The 18,705-nt window shown below is 40.9% G+C and overlaps 1 protein-coding gene across 4 annotated transcripts in view; it reads right to left on the bottom strand.

Moving 5' to 3' along the window:
* The window catches only part of SLAMF1 (signaling lymphocytic activation molecule family member 1), a 39,244-nt gene that overhangs the window by 4,251 nt on the left and 16,288 nt on the right, over positions 1–18,705 (bottom strand). The window contains exons 4-7 of one of the 4 annotated variants that reach the window (XM_063811957.1): positions 11,750–11,839; positions 11,157–11,258; positions 7,443–7,516; positions 126–218 (exon numbers count right to left, since the gene is read on the bottom strand). In XM_063811957.1, coding sequence (XP_063668027.1) covers positions 126–218; positions 7,443–7,516; positions 11,157–11,258; positions 11,750–11,839 — 359 coding nt within the window. The remainder of the gene's footprint in view (positions 1–125; positions 219–7,442; positions 7,517–11,156; positions 11,259–11,749; positions 11,840–18,705) is intronic. The other 3 variants (XM_009435700.5, XM_513924.7, XM_016930521.3) reach the window with 3 other exon arrangements.

Raw genomic sequence — 18,705 nt, 5'->3', positions numbered from 1 at the left:
CTAGTGCCCAATAGCTATTTTCCCTGATCCTCTCCCTCCTCCCACCTTAAAAAAAAAAAACTTCCTCATTTTCCCCTCCTTCATGTATTCCCTCTCTACGGAGAGTAGGCAGAGAGATGCCTCACCTGGACAGACTCTGGGACAGGCTCTGTGGCAGCAACATATATGGTGGTGCAAGGGTCCTGAGCTGGGAAGGAGTCAAGTTTCTTCTGAAGAGGCTACAAGAGAAGCAAAGAAAGCAGATTAGCTGAACAGAGAGAGCTAGTTCTCACCCAACTCTCCGATAGAGAAGCACAGACTCAAGAAGCCTTGAGGCAGAAAGTTCCTTCCAGTCATTTGGTCCAACCTCCTTCTCAGGTGGGAATTCTCCCCCAAATTCTCTGGAACTCAATTCCCCAGGCTTTGCTTGGACTCCCCAAGTGGCGTCTTGGGGTGCACAACCTCCCAAGGCGGCCTCATCCATTGTCAGTGCTTCTCAGATGTTTAAAATGTCTTCCTCACAAGAAACTGAAATTGGTGTGGCTCTTACAGGGGCAGCTGGAGGGGACAGAATAGCAACAGAATTTAGTCCGTCTCACTCATATCACCGGCTACATGCAGAGTTCTTGCATCCCACACTGCCATTCCTACTCTTCCTCCTCCTCACATATGTCTTCTCATTTGCCTCACAACCACTCTGTGTTAAATACTGTTGTTACTCACACTTCACCGATGATGAAGCTACAGCTCAGAAAGACCAAATGTTTTCCTAATGTGTACAAGCAAGAAGTGTCAAAGCCGGGAGTCCCCTGCCTTAAGCTCTTTTAACTTAAGGTGCATGTCCTTTCTATCACTATTCTTTTTTGGTCACTCAACTTATAATGACCTATCCCTTACTTAAATTACTCAGGTATTTAAAGTCTAATTTACACTTTATGGCACTCTATGCTATATTTAAAACATTCTGATATATTTATGTGTTGTTTCTCCAGTCTACACATTCCTTGAGAAATAAGCTATATATTTTTGTACTCCCCACAGAACAGTATTGGACACATAAAAATAAACTCTTCAGCTGATATTTGTTGATGTTACTTTGAACGAATTAAAATCCACAATTCCTGGACAAAGACCTCAAAATAAATTGAGACCACATCCTTGTAAGATGCGGATGCCATCACTTACAATAGGGAAGTCATTAATTCAACACATTTTGGGGACACTGGTTATGGGATAATGCTGCTGTCCACTCTCCCTGGGTATAGAGCCAGACTTGAAGCCACACCACATGTGTTTTAATGCGAGAAAACTTGGAATTTTGTCATGTGATGGAAGGGTTAAGGAATTAGGAAAGTTTATTGGAGGAAAAAGGGATGGGACATAATTTTTCTCTTCATATATTTGATGAGTTGCCATATAGAAAAGGAATTCAATTTGCCTATAAAGTATCTCAGGTTTAAACCAAGATTAGGATTTGGGGAAAATATTTTGATTCAATATAATGAAGATCTTTCTAATAGTAAAAGATGTTCAAATGTGGGATGAATTGCCTTGGCAGGCAATGAGCTCCTATAGTTATAAGTACTTGGGCATGGTCTAGACCAGTGCTGCTGACTTTTATTATGCATATGAATTACATGGGGATCTTGTTAAAGGGTTGATTCTATTTCGGAAGATCTGGAGCAGGGCCTGATTCTGCATTTCTAATAAAGTCCCAGGTGATGCTGATGCTGCTTGTTCACAAACTATATTTCAGTAAAAAGGAGCTAGGCAACACTTTGGAAGTAATGTTGTAGCAGATAATTCAAGCAGTAATTGGGTGGTTCAGATAGATGGCTTTCAAGATCCCATACAATTCTTAAATACATTTTGAAGAAATTTTGAGTTTAAGAAAGAATTTCTTGCAGTGATGAGATAAAGAGGCTATCAAAACAGTTTATTAAGAGAACTTTGGCCAGGCGTGGTGGCTCACGCCTGTAATCCCAGCACTTTGGGAGGCTGAGGTGGGTGGATCACGAGGTCAGGAGATCGAGACCATCCTGGCCAACATAGTGAAACCCCATCTCTACTAAAAATACAAAAGTTAGCCAGGAATGATGGTGCATGCCCGTAATCCCAGCTACTCAGGAGGCGGAGGCAGGAGAATCCCTTGAACCAGGGAGCTGGAGGTTGCAGTGAGCTGAGATGGCGCCACAGCACTCTAGTCTGGCGACAGAGTGAGACTCCGCCTCACACAAAAAAAGAGACCTTTATCAACAGATGCAACCTCTGCTGGTCTTCCTGTTTGGGAGAACTTTAGCATAACCTGACCTAGAGACAGAAGGAGGCAAATAACTTACATTTTTAACATTAATTCAGAAGTTTTAGAAAGGAGAAAAATATGTAAAAGAAGTCACCCATAGTCCTATTAAGACTCTGTGTGTGCTTAAATGTTTGCTTCAGGATTTTTATCCAGGCATAGGGAATTATTTTAAACATAAATATAATAAGTTAGTATATTTTTGTATCTTGTTGTCTTCTGTTAGGACCACTGATTTGTACATCTTTAGGGAGCATCATTTACAAGCAACTCCAGGGGCATTATTTTCACATAATTTTTGTGAATGGTGGCCGCTGGAATTAATTCTGCAAGATACTAGCTCTGATAAGTCCTAGAAGAGTTCCTAGCACACAGTAAACATTTGTTAAGTGATTTTCATGTTATTATATTCTTTATAAGATTATTTTATAGCCATTAAAAATAAGAATAAAGGCATTGTTAGTTTTTAAATAACTGTCTACATTATTACGGTCTTTATAATGATATAATAAAGACATCGCAAATATGAACAAAGAAAATTGTGAAAATGTGGGTAAGTCTAAGTATATTTTTTTATATATAAAACAATAATAATTATGTCTTGTGTGTTTAAAATATATATGAAATTCAAATAATGACAAAACGGTCACTTAAATCAAGAGGTGAAATTATTGTGGACTTAAAGTATTATGCAGGAGAGAAGTAAACCTTAGACTTTGGTAAGTCAAAGTTGTATTTTATAATTTCTAGGGTAGCCACTAAAAAGACAGAAAAAAGTTGTTCACTAATATGTAGAGGAGAAAATTGAATAATAAAAATATAACTTAAAAAAATTTCCACCAAAGAAACCCCAGTCTCAGATAGCTTTACCAGCAATTTCTACCAAATATTTAAGGGGAGAAATAAGACATCCTACCCAAATATCGCAGAGAATAACAAAAAGGAAATGCACCCTGCAGTGGGTTGAACTGTGGCCCCAAAAGATATGTCCAGGCAGAATCTCAAAATGTGACTTTATTTGAATAAAGATCTTCACAGATGTCAAGATAAGGATTTCAAAATAAGGTCATCTTGGATTAGAATAAGTCCTAAGTCTGATGATGAGTGTCCTTACAAGAGATGGAAAAGAAGAAGACACAGAGAGGGAGGTCATGTGAAGATGAAGGCAAAAATTGCAGATACACAACTACAAGCCAACAAATGCCACGGAGAGCCTGGAGCCACCAGATGCTGGAAGAGGCAAAGAGGATTTTCTCCTAAAGCCTCCAGAGGGAGTGTGGCCCTGAGGATGTGCCTCCTTGATTTTGGACTTCTGACCTCCAGAACTGTTAGAGAATAAATTTCTGTTGTTTTAAGCCACCAAGTTTCCAGTAATTTGTTAAGGCAGCCCTAGGAAACTAACATATACCCCAACTCCTTATGTGAATTAGCATAAATCTTTATATCAAAACCCCACTGGTTGGGCATGACTACCCAGGTCCCTTCCAGTTCTTAAAGTCTGAATTTTTAACAGGAGAGCGACCAACTTTACCGTGATGTGGGTATTACGTAGAGTAGCTGTGTGTCATTTTGGGATCAATCTGAGGCTTGTGATTAAAGAAGAGTCCAGGAAGAACTCTGTTACTTATTTTTTTAAGGACATTTGAAATATTTCTACCTCAACTTGTATCCCAGTTAGATATATTCACAAGAATGCTATATACCAGCCACTGCAGTGCCTTCTTAAAAAAAAAAGGCATTATACAAGAGATACCAGCCACTGCAGTGCCTTCTTAAAAAAAAAAAGGCATTATACAAGAGAATTACAGGCCAATTTCACTCAGAAACATAAGTGGAAAACCAAACTCTTAACAAAATATTAGCAAATAAAATCCAGTAATGCTTAAAAAGGACTAGACTAAATTGGTCTACAACAAAATTAAGACCGTCTCTTTATCAGTAGGTATCTCTGAGAAATTCCAAAGGCAAGCTACAGATGGGTGAAGGTATTTGCTAACATATCTGCCAAAGGGCACATATCCAAAATATATGAAAAGCATATACTAGTCCATAAAAGAAAGACTAAACCTCAAAGGGAAACGGGCAAGAGATTAAATGGGCACTTTAAGAAAGAGTTTTAATATGGCCAATAAACATATGAAAAGTTGTTCAACTTCCTTAATAATTACAGAGATGTGGAATAAAAGCATAATAAGACACATCCAACAGTAGGACTAAAATTAGACTGTTAATACCAAGTTTTTGTTAGAATGCATAGCAATTGAGGCCAGGAGTGGTGGCTCATGCCTATAATCCCAGCACTTTGGGATGCTGAGGCGGGCAGATCTCCTGAGATCAGGAGTTCAAGACCACCCTGGCCAACATGGTGAAATACTGTCTCTACTAAAAATACAACAATGAGCCGGGTGTGGTGGTGCGTACCTGTAATCCCAGCTGCTTGGGAGGCAGAGACAGGAGAATGGCTTGAACCCAGGAGGCGGAGGTTGCAGTAAGACAAGATCACATCACTGCACCCCAGCCTAGGCAACAGAGTGAAACTCTGTCTCAAAAAAAATTTTTAAAAAAAAGGCATAGCAATTGAGACTCTCATATGTAGCTGATAGAAAAGTAAATGGATATGCCCACTTTGAAAAACAGCTCGGCCTTATCTAGTCAATTTGGAGATATGCATACTCTACGATTCAGCAATTCTACTTCTAGGTATATCTAGGTATATACCCAACAAAAATATGTGCACATGTCCACTTAACGACTTGCATATGAATGTTCACAGCTGCAACTTTCATAATAGCCTCAAACTGGAAATAACCCACATGTCCATCAATAGTCAACTGGATAAATAAACTCTAGTATATTCATACGTTTATATTCTATGAAGCAATGAAAAAGAATGCATTATATGTAAATTCAAAGACATGTATGAATCTCATAAAGATAATATTGAGCAAAATAAATCAGACATGAGAGAAAAAAGAATAAAGAATTCAATTTTTATAAAGTTCAAAAATAAAAAAGGAAAAAGCTAACCTATATTTCTAGAAGTCAGGATAGTGGTTATCTTTGGGGAGGAGAGAGGAAGTAATGATTGGGAAGTGGCACAGGAGGCCTTCAGGAAGTACGGGCAATGTTCTAGTCTTTGATCTGAGTGGTAGTTTTATGGTATTAGAAGACTCAATACTGAGGCCAGGCACAGTGGCTCACATCTGTAATCCCAGCACTTTGGGAGACTGAGGTGGGCAGATCACTTGAGGTTAGTAGTTTGAGACCAGCCTGGCCAACATGGTGAAACCCCATCTCTACTAAAGATACAAAAATTAGCCGGGTGTGGTGGCAGGTGCCTGTAATCTCAGCTACTTGGAAGGCTGAGGCAGGAGAATTGCTTGAACCCAGGAGGCGGAGGTTGTAGTGAGCCCAGATCACACCACTGCACTCCAGCCTGGGCGATAAAGCAAGACTCTGTCAAAAAACAAAAAACAAAAAACACGCAACACTGAAAAATGTAATTTCTCCTCATATAGATCTGTAGACTCAATACAATTCTAATAATTTTTTTTCTTTTTGTGGTACTTGATAAGTTGATTCTAAAATACATATGAAAGTACAAAGGAACAAGAATAGCCAAAAACTTTTGCAGAAAAACAAATTAGGAAGACTTGCTTTACCAAATATCGAGATATGTGTTTAAGGGTAATTCACTGAGCTGACATTAATGTGTTGTGTACTTTTTTGGTCAGAGTTGATCCTTACTGAGGAGTGGGTATGCATGAGTGTGTGTATGTGAGAGTGAGTGTGTGTGTGTGTGTGTGTGTGTAAAATGGAGGAGAGGACTAAAAGTGTGATTAGAAGCAGCTGGAAGTAGCAGAGGAGGTGGAAGTTAGTCCCCACGAGGGTTTGCAAAGTAAGACATGCCTGCCCAGCACTCTCCTAGGTGTATAGTGGCTACAAATAGAGTAGAGAACAGACTCCAGTCCTCAAAGACTTTCAGTCTTGCAGGTCAGCTCAGACTCAAATGTAGAACTGGGAGGATGGTCCTGAACTGATGAATGCCACTGAATTTTAAATTTTATTTAATTCAAATTAATTTAAATTTAAAAAGCTACATGTGGCTAGTGACTACCATAGGTCATGCTTCACAGTAAAAAAGAGGGATGCTAGCAGCATAGGATAGAGTAGTGAGGGAAGACACTATGGTAAAGATGAACCTGGTTACCTAAACAGGCAGATGAGAGCGTGGGGTGAAAGGGTTACTCTTGGGATTCTCATCTATTTAAATGGAGTTTAGTTGGGGGAAGGATGGAGCTGGGTTGTGTAATAAGCCCTCCAGGCCACTAGGGGACAGCAGAAATAAGAACTTTGTTCAAGAGTCCATCTCCTGGTTCTCAGAAGTGCATTTGCTGTCTTTTCATGCAATTTTCTAAGGTACTATCAAAACCGTCTTTACCTTCACATCCTTTACTCAAGAATTTGCCTCTTCCTACACTCCAAATGGCCAGATTCTGGCCTATACAATACCAAGAATTGCCTTCATGTTGAAAAACTACAGTGTCTCTACATCTAACCACGATCCTTTTAGCGTCTCTATCCCTTCCTTCAAGCATATCTGCTTCTCAACTTCACCATGCATCCAGTTTTTCCATCCTTCACTTCGTAGTCCAGTGATCACTCTATCACAGTTTTCTTTCTTCCATCTCTTCTTTCATCTCTTTAACCACACTCTAGCTAGAATTTTGAAGATCCTACCTTCCTTGTTACTTTTGCACTTAGTAAATCCTAAACTTGGATCAGTCCAACATGTCACACAATAGCTTTTCCAAACCTCCTCTCTCCTCAAGCCTGCACTCTTTTCCCTAGAAAAGGAAATAATTGAGTAACATGGAACCCTAGACTCCTACAATGCCAGAGCTGGAAAGAGTCATACAGTATGTATTTCCAGCTTCTACATTTTTTTCCTGTGAAGACTCATGACCAGAAAATTATCCAGTGTTGCCCATTATTTCAAACACTGACGTTTAGTGACTTTAGGAGAACTCTTGTTCTTGACTCCTGTTCCCTACTTTCCTCTGCTCTGGATGGAAAACTGTGAATGTCCAACAGGCAAGGTAGACTGGCCAGGAATCCTCTAGGAAACATGACAGGTTCATCTCAAACAAAATATAGAACTTACACCTGGTTTCTGGACTTGGGCATAGATCGTAAGGCTTTTTTTTTCCACTGTTGTCTGGTAATGGTTCGTTTTACCTGGTGAAAAGAAACCATAATGGTTATCTCCCTCTGGTCCCCAGCAGGAGCTCCTTACTCAGACCTGTCTGGTCTTTACTGTCCTTTGCATACCCACTTTCCCCAAGGGCACAATGGAAACAAAGCCCTGAGTCCCAGCCCCCCTGTGCATTTGTCATATTGTCTTAGGTTAGTTACTTGATCACTCTAGGCCTATCTGTGAAATGGGATTTGAAATACCTGCCTCACGGGGCTGTTGTGATAATTAAATGAGATACCACTTGTAAAGTGTTTAGAACATTGCCTGGTGCATAACAAATGCCCAATACGCATTAGGTGTTTTTCTCATTGGTGTACCATTCAATTACTTTAATCTCTGTTGCTCAATGTGCATATCTGGTCTCCTAATAGGATTCTAAGTTCTTTGAGGGCAGGGCTAGTTGTTTATACCTCTTTTGTATTTTCCAGCTGGTAGTATGTTGCTTCACTCGCAGCTTTCTCACCTCCCTATTTCTGGGGGAATTGATGTGTGGGAGGTAAGGGCGGGGGGGACGTGTAAGAGGGATGTTCCACCTGGGACTATTTAGAAAATAAAGCAACAATGTCATTCTGTTGCCCACCATCTGGAAATTTTGCTCAGGGCCTAGGGTCTCTGGAAATTAATAAGTTGCAGAATATTTTAATTTTTAGCCAATTTTAAAAAGCTTTCTTTTTAAATTATAGGAGTAATTTATTCTCATCATAAAATAAAAATTGTGAAGAAATATATAAAGTATAAAGTAAAAAGTATAAATCCCCTTCTCCCATTAACCAACCCAATTTCATTCCCAAAAGAAACCGTATTTTTCAATACCTGTGAAAAGAAGTGGGGAAAAAAAAAGAAGAAACCATTTTTAAAAGTTTGATGTATATCCCTGTAGATCAGCTCTGTGCAACAGAACTTTCTGAGATGATGGAAATGTTCCATATCTGCAGTGTCTAATACAGCTTACAGACACGGGGCTATGGAGCACCTGAACTGTGACTAATGTCACTGAATTTTAAATTTTATTTAATTCAAATTGATTTAAATTTAAAAAGCCACATGTGGCTAGTGACTACCATATTAGACAATGCAGTTTTGGATATTTGCTATACTTATATAGACTTTTTTTCACACGAGAGGTGTCATTCTGCACACACTTCTCTGTAACTTGATCTTTTCACTTAAAATGTCTTGAGTACATTTTTCATGTTAGCACAGTAGACCTCTCTCATTCTTTCTAAAGTTGCACAGTATCCTTTGTATACATCATGCAGCAGTGAGGATGGTGGGAAAGTGGCAGACTGAAGGATGGAGGTTTATTATGGGATTATTGCAAAGTCCAGGCAGAGGCAATGGAGGCTGGACCCAGAAAATCACAGCCTTTAAGGTAGACTTATTTTAACACCAGTTAATTTATTCTCTTAAAAAACTGGGCTGGGTGCAGTGGCTCACGCCTGTAATCCCAGCACTATGGGAGGCCGAGGTGGGCAGATCACGAGGTCAGGAGTTTGAGACCAGCCTGGCCAACATGGGGAAACCCTGTCTCTACTAAAAATACAAAAATTAGCCAGGCATGGTGGCACGCGCTTATAATTTCAGCTACTCAGGAGGCTGAGACAGAAGAACTGCTTGAGCCCAGGAGACAGAGGTTGCAGTGAGCCGAGATCATGCCATTGCACTCCAGCCTGAGTGACAGAGCAAGAATCTGCCTCAAAAAAAAAAAAAAAAAAAAAAAAAAGGCACGTCTCTGAGGACATAGCATTTTTAGGAGAGGCACATTTTTCTTTGGAAGGGAAAGGCCCAGTGTGTATGTGGTGAGCATGGTGGAATGTGCTGCGTGAGGGTGTGAGTCTTGGGGAGGAAATGTGGGGCAGACACTGATGAAGTTCCAGGAATTCAAGGAAAGTCAACATGGGATTTTTTGTGTGTGGGTATGAGCACGGTGTGCCTAGTGGTTTCAACTTCGCTTTTTTGGTCAGAGTTGATCCTGACTGAGGAGTATGCGTGAGTGCTTGTGTGTGTGTGTGTAAAATGGAGGGGAGGACTCAAGAAGCAGTTGGAGGTAGCAGAGGAGGTTCAAGTTAGTCCCCACGAGGGTTTGCAAAGTAAGACATGCCTGCCCAGCACTCTCCTAGGTGCTGTAGTGGCTACAAATAGAGTAGAGAACAGACTCCAGTCCTCAAAGACTTTCAGTCTTGCAGGTCAGCTCAGAGTCAAATGTAGAACTGGAAGGACAGTCCTAAATGGTCAGACAGATGGAAGAGGTGAGGTTGATTGTTGCTGCTTAAAAGGACCATTGGACCAAGATAATTTAGTCTCAGGTTATTTTCCCCAGTGCAAGAACAGGTTTTTAGGAGTAAGCTTAACTCGGCTCCAAGTCAGCAAGGTCTTAGGCTCTAAGGAAAAAGTCTTGGCCTTAAAATTAGGACATCTACATTGTAGCCATCATTAGCTGTGTGGCATTGGACAAATCACGTCATCTCAATGGGTCTTTTCTCTTACCATAACTGTAAAATGAAGGCATAGAGTATCTAATATCCTTTTCAGCTTTTACCTGAAGTATAAAGTCTTATGTTACCATGACTTAAAATATTTTCAATCTGTTCTAGGTATTGTTTCCAGATGCTTCCAGTGCAGCTTCTCCTGGCCACAGCACTTAAACATTGCCATTTTAATTCATCTACACTAAGAGATTTGTCTATCTATGTATCTATCTGTCTATGTATCTATCTATCTATCACCCATCGATGGGAACCACTGTGTTCAGTGTTTTCTGTGTATTGATACCAATCTCCACCACAATACCATGAAGTACATAGTATTACCCCTGTTTTGCAGATGAGAAGTTAAGTCATTTGATCACACAGCTTGTCAGTAGCAAAATCTACATCTGAATGTAAGTTTGTCTAATGCCTATACCCACATTCTTTATCAGTGTATTCTCCCGGACATGAAATTGCCAAAGAGTCCATTGAAAAGCCTTCAGTGTCAGGCTGCATTCTGACGATTATAGCATTAGAAGCTGCCAATATAATTTCTTTAGCAAGGTTTTGTGAAAGGTGCAGCAACTAAATATAAATTTTACCGCAAGTTTGAGGCAGAGTTTTGTGTGTTGCTAACTTACAAGGGACAAATGGTGAATGGGGTTGAGGTGAGGACGGGTATGTGTGTTGGGGAAGGTAGTGGGGAATTGTGGGATGGGGAGCACTATTCCCTTAGAGCACAACCATGTGATAAGCCAAGTGTGGTTGAGGAAAGAGTATGGTGTAGGATCCCAGCAATTTTACTAGGTAGGTTAATGTGGATAAGTTAAGTTCAGTTTTCTCATCCTGGGTATCTCATTATTTCCTTATAGTATGAGCTAAATGTGATGGCCCTACCCCCAGCCCCATAGGCTGTCAACCTAATTTCTATCTGAATCACCCATCCCTCCTCCCTGGCTAACTCTTAGATGGAGGAAATGAGACACAAGTAGGTCGCTGTGCTATGATCTAGATTTTTTTATATAAGCAAAACCAACATCAGAGTGCTGAGGTAAGGGCTTTTCTAAGAAGGTTGCGTGTAGATGACACTGATCTACTTGAGAATGAAATCAGTCATCAGCTCAGTGTTATGAGGATCAAGTTCTATCCTTACCATGGGAAGGCAGCCGGGGCATCTCTCCTGGTCTTGGGTCAGGACATTTTGACTCCAGTATTGGTTGGTAGTAGTCAAGGTGGCTGAGGGGAGCACAATGCCCTGAGATATTGAATCATAGGGAAATTTGGAAGAGAGGACAGGGGATGGTACCTCTAGGCACTTCAACTGCAGGGGAATAATTGTGCCTTATTGGTTTCATTCTAACCCTGGTGACTTTTTGGATGAGATCCAATAATTTTCTGAATTCTGTTCCCAGTGAATACTCTTAAACCTCTTGTTCACTTCTTCAGCATCCTGTGTTTACCCTGATGGCAGTGCTAGTCACACTAAACTGAAATTATCTGAATAATGTCTCTCACATTAGAAACCTGTGGCTCTTCTATTTCTTTCCATAGCCTAGTAGAGGGGATCAAGACATGTTGAATTAGACTGAATTAAGCAAGGTCCCAGGATATGTTTATCTACTATTTTTGCAAAGGTGGCCCCATGCAGAAAGCCAGAGTTGTGAGAGCAAGTCCGAGCCTGTGGAGAGAGGTCCCCTGCTTACCACAGAGAGTGTGGTAAGAATCTATTTATTGCCAGACACCTACCTCTTCTTCTCAACTGTAGTATTACCACCATGATGAGAATCATGATGACACCCCCTAACAGCCCAGCATACACTGCCCATGGTTTTGTTTCTGGAAAAAAAAAGAAGTCAAAGAGCAATCTCAAAAGTATTCTGAGCTTAAAAACATCTTACATGAAAGTGGGATAATGGAGCCTCATGTTCTATTTCTGCATTCTCTCCCAAGGGAGACGTTTGTTTTCGTGGTTTTAGAGGTCAGCTTTAGACCACTGAAAATTTTTGTATCTGTTTTCTTATTCTAATTTCTCTCACTATACTTTCACATTCTTAATTTCATGAAGATTTTTCTATCCAAATGCTTTATTTTTAACTCAACTACCACATGTCTAACATTAAATTATCTTCATCTCTCCTAAGTCAATCTCTCTGCCCAGTTTCTCCATCTTAAGATTGCTAATGTGTCCTGTATCCATTTTGGGTAAAGAGAATATAATGGTTCCATGTGCCGTCCCTGTGAATTCACACTATTCTCATGAGACACTGGGAGGAAGAAAGATCTACTTATCTTTTTTAAAAATAAACATAATAGTGCTATTGTTGTCCTTTCATGCAAATAACTGGGTTGAACCCAGCAGACCTGAACTGAAAGGAAAGTATTTAGTCTTTCCTCTAAATCATCTTCATGTTTAAAATTAGCCCGAGAACTAATCATCAAGGCTCAAAATCAGAGAGAAAACTTTTATTGTTTTCTCTCCTTTACCCACTTTATCAAATCCTTTTGAACTAGGAGCAACACTTTGACAAACAGTGAATGAGAATTATCACCCCCAGTAAACAAGACATGTAGCTCAATAAGATTATAATGAACAATTATTGAGCACTTGCAATGGGCCACATATTTTTAGTGCATCATGTGTACTAACATATTTAATCCTCACAATAATCTTACAAGGTAGGTACACTCATTATTCTCATTTTATGGAGAAGGAAAACAGCCTGGAGAACCTCAAGAACTAGAGCTTGGTTTAGTAGTAGAAATGTGGCTGAATACTAAAGACAGACTTCTTGGAGAGTTAGAGAGACTTATGGGCTTGGAAAAAGTTATACCGGGGTAATGAACAGTGGGGACCAAGCTGAAGCCCTAGGGTTCTAAGTAGAATATTCGCACTAAGGTTCTAAATAGAGTAACACCAGATGTTAACATTAATGTGTAAGGGAAACTTATAAGGATGATTGTGGAATAAGCCTGCTTGTTGTTGAACCTGTGAGGAATTTGTGGGGCAGAAATTGAAAGAAAAATAGTCGGGTTCCAAAGGAAAGAATCATGGTGGACACAATCAGATGTTTACAGAGTTGACCAAAGATACAGACAGTCTCAATGAATTCATAAAATGCAGCCCACAAGATCCAAAGGGGCCTCCAGCCTGATAGCTGACAAGAAGTTGCCTTCTGGGTTTGAAAAGATTATTTTTCTCCTTAGGCCTTTCACACATCAAGTTAGCCCAAGGAATCTCACTGAACTGACTTTGCAAACACTTTGGTTATAGGTTCTATCCCCTAAATTAAATGTTTTAATTTTGCCAGATACCAACTTCAACAGTCTTATGCTCTGATTAAAAAAAAGAAGTTAGGAGGCAGGCAGAGAGTTCTGAATTTGTATAAAGCATGACATTTTGAATCATTGCTGATGCTGGAGGAAGGAGCAGCTCCACTCTGAGTGACTTATGGTCACTGAGAACCCTCTGTGCAGGAGTGTGTGTGTGTGTATGTGTATGTGTGTATGTGTGTATGTGTGTGTTTGAGACAGATTGATTCATTCAAGGTTTATGATATCGACACTAGGAACCACTGGAGAAATCACTCTAATACTAGGATAAGAAGCAAAGCCAGTAGCCTGAACTTTGTGTTTCGTCAGCCTATGGAACTGATCCAGCAAACCATTATAGTAGCACTTACTATTTTGACTAGTTCCTCTTTCTTCTTCTATCATAGATACTTTGGGAACTTCCAATACAACAACTGATTTGAGAAGAAACACCCCCACCATTTATATCATTTTAAAAGATAATATTTCTTTCCAATTTCACTTGAGATTAAAAAAATAAAACCAACAGACAAAGTAGTACCTCTGAACTGGAAAATAAAAGACAAAACTGCACCAGTAATGCCTGGTGAGTCAGCCTCCTCTCCCTCGCGCCCGACGCCGGTTGCTCTGCTGCCCACCAACTCACAGAAACTAACAATGACTGGGTGCAGCACCAAGGCTTCAGGACATGACAACGCCAGCCCTCTCTATCTTTTCTAGGGTCTCTAGAGGATGAAAGCAATCTGCTACCTTTGTCCTATGACAAGCTTCTGCCAGTCCATCTAGTTCTGAGAGACAAGTTGGCCATGGTCCTGAAAGATATTTCATAAACTCTAATTTTTTTCCTAATCTTTGGATACAAATATGAACCATAGACCTTTTTAACCTTAAGGGAACTATAGTATAGTGCTTATTTCACCCAACCCACTAATTTTATTTTGAGGACACTGAGACTCAGACAGGAGTATCCAGATTCATAGAAAAAGTCAGTGGCAGAGCTGGATAAGATGGGAACTGCAGATTTTGTGGTTTGTGCTTTAGCCTCTGGAGATGCGGTCCCCATAAAGAAGGCAGTAGTGATGTCAAAGCTCTTTTGATTCAAACCTTTTGAGTCAAAAGCCCTCTGAGCAGCCAACCCATCCTTCATCATCCTCCATCCAACACATGCTCATTCCTGGCCCCAGGCTCCACTCCATACTCTCCTTCCTGCTGCACCCTAAGCTGTCCACCATGCCTGCCTAGCCTTGATGCCCAGGCCAATCTTCCTTTCTTTGTGTCACCTTTCCTGACCATCCCAGCTCTTGTTCTTCCCTGTCGCTTGGACTCCTGCAGCACCTGTGGTTTATGTCGTGTATCTTAGAACCTGAGTTTTGGCAACATCATCTTTACCATGCAGACCATTTTCAGTGATGGTATTTGGAGCCAGATAGATAGGTTCAAATTCTGGGTCTACCACTTGATAGCTCTGTGACTACAGATAAGCTACTCATACCCTCTGTGGCTTCAACTTCCTCATCTGTAAAATGAGCATAACAATAAGTTCACAGTGTTGTTCTGAGAAACCCATACAGTAATGTATGGAAAGTGCCCAGAGCAATATCTGGAATCCATCATGTGGTCAGTAAGTGTCAATTACTTCTGCTAGCCTCAATTCTCCAAACAGTTGCTAGGTTCTAGGAGGCCAGAGACCATCTCTTACACTACTTTAACAGCTCTCTTAGTAGTCAGTACATAATAAAGTCTCAGTAAATTCTTGTTGGTTGATTGGAAAGACAAGAAAATGAGTTTAATCTTAAGTCCAAAGGAGTCTTTTCACCAGTGTCCAGAGATGCTTCAGTCCCATCTGTTCTTTACTTATGGCTTAGTTTCCCTATCTGTATAGTAGGCCCAAGTATTTTTACACTTGGTGCTCATCCATTTGTTGCTATTCTTTAATTATATTTACATGGAAATCAAATGTCAGAGACCCCATGCTCTTAGAAATTTGGATAAATATGAAAAAAGTGCTACTATTACAGTTTGTTCAGGTCAAGCTGCACATGATTTCTGTAATTTCTGGGAGTAATTTCCTCGAGGTTCTCTAAGTCTTTGCTCCTATAACTCTGCTTGCTCTACTCTGTGCTTCCTTGGGTGCAAGGTTTAGTCCCTTCATCAGTGATATGGTTTGGCCACGCCCCCACCCAAATCTCACCTTGAATTGTAATAATCCCCATGTGTCAAGGGTGGGGCCAGGTGGAGATAATTGAATCATGGGGTGGTTTCCCCCAGGTTGTTCTCATGGGAGTGAATAAGTCTCACAAGATCTGATGGTTTTATAAATGGGAGCTCCCCTGCACAAACTCTCTTGCCTGCTGCCACGTAAGACATGATTTTGCTCCTCATTCGCCTTCAACCATGATTGTGAGGCCTCTCCAGCCATGTGGAACTATGAGCCAATTAAACCTCTTTCCTTTATAAATCACCCAGTCTCAGGTATGTCTTTATTGGCAGGATGAGAGCAGACTAATACAATCAGTTTCCACAAACAAACCAAAAAACTTTTTTTTAAAAACCTACACCAATAATTTTGTGGGTTTAAGTTCTCTACTGAAGACTGAAGGGTCCCAGGGAGCAAATTCCATTGTGAACCAGGCAGCTTTCACCACCTAGCAGGTTCAGACTCTCTCTTTCTCTTCCCGTTTCTGCACAAGTATCATCTTCCTCCATTCTCATACAGAACCATCCAACCCACACCCAGATTCCTCGGGGGTCTCCACCTGCCTTCTAGCATTTATTAAGGTACTATCATAAACAAATACAATTCCTTTACAAAGAGGAATTCTAGTAGCAGTTCCTTGATTATAATATGTTTCTTTAAATATTATATTTTTCTACCTAGTAAGATGTAGAAGTCCCACTTTGATTGCAAATTCCATGAAGGTAGGCCCTGTACCTTATTCTTTATTTGTATCCTCCATTCCACCGGAAACAATATAGGGCAGGAGGGCACTCAATATGCACTCGACGAACTAAGTTAAATTAAATGAGAGTCCACAAAAATGGATCTAGAAAAAGACTGTCACGTAGCTTTCTGTTTAAAAATTACCAGAAGGAATGCAGGGTCACCTGCTGAATGGCCCAAGCCAGGAATCAAAGGGAAGGAGCAGTGACCCACTTGGCTTATACTTTACAATAACAAGATGGAGCCAGGAGGCAAGTGTGTGTCTGTGCCATCGGCGCTTCACCTGTGCTCCCATTTTCAAACCACCATTTCCTGTGGCAGAAGCTCCAGCTCTTCTTCTCTTTGCTCAGTCATGTAGTGAGGCCTCTCTGGATGGTGATGCTGAGAAATCAAAGTTGTCTTGGGGTCTACAAGCTCCTGACTCCTTCATTCACAAAGAAATGGTACCTGAACATTTCTGAACCAGAGGTTTGGAACTCCCCCTACTCCCGAGGCTCTTAGAGGCGGCCGAGCAGGCTGGTCAAGAACTCACATGCCCTTTGGGAAGAGTGCTTTGCTCGAGTCTCCACCCTGGGCCCTCCCCACCTATTGGCTGTGGTTTAAACGTGATAACTTGGCAGACAGTCACACATCCAAGGAAAAAGCCAGAGAGCTTTTTTTTTCTTGTCTCTGAAAGTGTTGTCACAGAAACACAGAAGCGTGTCTCTCTCTCTCTCTCTTCTCAAGTCCCAAAATCTTATTATTAATTTTTTTTTTAGGGAAGATGAAAAAGAAAACTAAAAAGAATCTGAGAAACAAATGCAGTTCACCCAGGAGATACTGCGATGTTAGCGTAACGGTGGGAGCGTGCCGGATCTCCTTCCTGCCTTTCATGTGGTTCTGTCAGCAAAGGCTGCCATCTTCAAGAGATACATTCTTGTTCGTGGCAGTTTCCATTCAGAACTGGGGGTGGGGAAGGATGCTCATGAACCATATACTAATTTAAGTTCTGGGACCATCCAAGTAAACATTTTTACGGAGTTCACAGCTTCCAGAAAAATCACTTACAACCTGCCTATCCCACCCAGCATTGCAGAGGCTACTAGCTCCAGTGCGATTGCGCTCATGCTTTCGTGGTAATATGAGTCTTTTCTGGGCATGTAGCTGCTCAGCTAGAAGCTATGTGTCTCAGCTTCCCTTATAGCGGGTGTGGCCCATGACCAGGCTCTGGGCTGTGCAAAGTTTCCAGGTTTTTTCTTTCCACCATTGTTGTTACGCTCGCTAAATTGGGAAGACCCTAGAGAGAGACCTGTCTTTGTGCCTGGAACATCTAAGTGACTCTGAAACAATGGGAACTCCCTATTTGAAGAAATGACCTTGTTAGAAAGGGGAAGCCTCCGGAGCTCACTGGCAGGCGTCAGCCTTTTCTTTCACTGAGCTAACTCAGAGGTGCTGAGCCAGCGTTTTGCTGATCTGCTGAAAAAGATCCTCTCTTCAAGATGAGCTTCCAGGGGCATTCCTTTCTAGATTCCTTCATTCTAGCACAGCCATATCTATTTCAGAATACAGTCATCGAGGATGGCAGCAAGTCACACACTGTCCAGAGCTGACCCACATCCACTGGCTTCACATGACCTAGCCAGAGTACTTCATAGCACCCTAAGAATTGGACTTTGCAATAAAGATGCTTCATTATGATAGACATTAACACACTGAAATGGCAATTGAAACAAGGATGAATACATGACCTGAACAAATGTCACCTAAAGAAAAAGATTTCAAGGAACATATAAGTTTTTGCACAGTTTCGCTTAAGTGAGTCCTGTCAAGATTCAGTGCTCACATCACATTGCATTCCGTCTCATCACATCATTAACCGCTGTGAGGTTTTCATTAATGAAAATGAAAAATGTCTTAAAATCACTGTCCTGATGAGAGATGGCAAAGCAACCTCTAATAAATCCTCGGACCCCACCCTTTCATCCCAAGGCTGGGGTTTTCCTTTGTATGCCCTAGGAAAAAAGTCTTTGTTAACTGACAGTTGCTGCTTTGGCTCGGGTCCCATCATTTTGATGGATGACTGCAATAATGGCCCCCAGGAACTAGTTTCTCTTTCTTCCCTACTTCTCTGCCCCAGTCTGTTCTCTATACTACTGGAGTTCCTCTTTGAAAAGCAAGACTGATGGTGTCACTCCTCTATCTAAAACTATTAGTTCCTATCACCTACAAGATAATACAGAGCAAGACCCAGCTGTATCTGCTCCTCCCTCTGCCTGGAATGTCTTTCATCAGCTTGGGTAATTTCTACTTATTTTTAAAACCCAGTTTATGTCACATTCTCTGGGATGCTCTCTCTAATCCCCCGAGACAGTGTTAATAATTCCCTCCTGTTTGTTGCCTTGCATATATTTCCATTTTACATCCGTCACACTGTCTAATCTCGGATCATTGTTTACTTATACAGCTGTCTTCT

This window comes from Pan troglodytes, chromosome 1 (genome assembly GCF_028858775.2).
Source record: "Pan troglodytes isolate AG18354 chromosome 1, NHGRI_mPanTro3-v2.0_pri, whole genome shotgun sequence".
Classification (NCBI taxonomy): domain Eukaryota; kingdom Metazoa; phylum Chordata; class Mammalia; order Primates; family Hominidae; genus Pan; species Pan troglodytes.
Note: the sequence above shows the minus strand (reverse complement) of the source record. Positions and strands in the feature narration are given on the sequence as shown.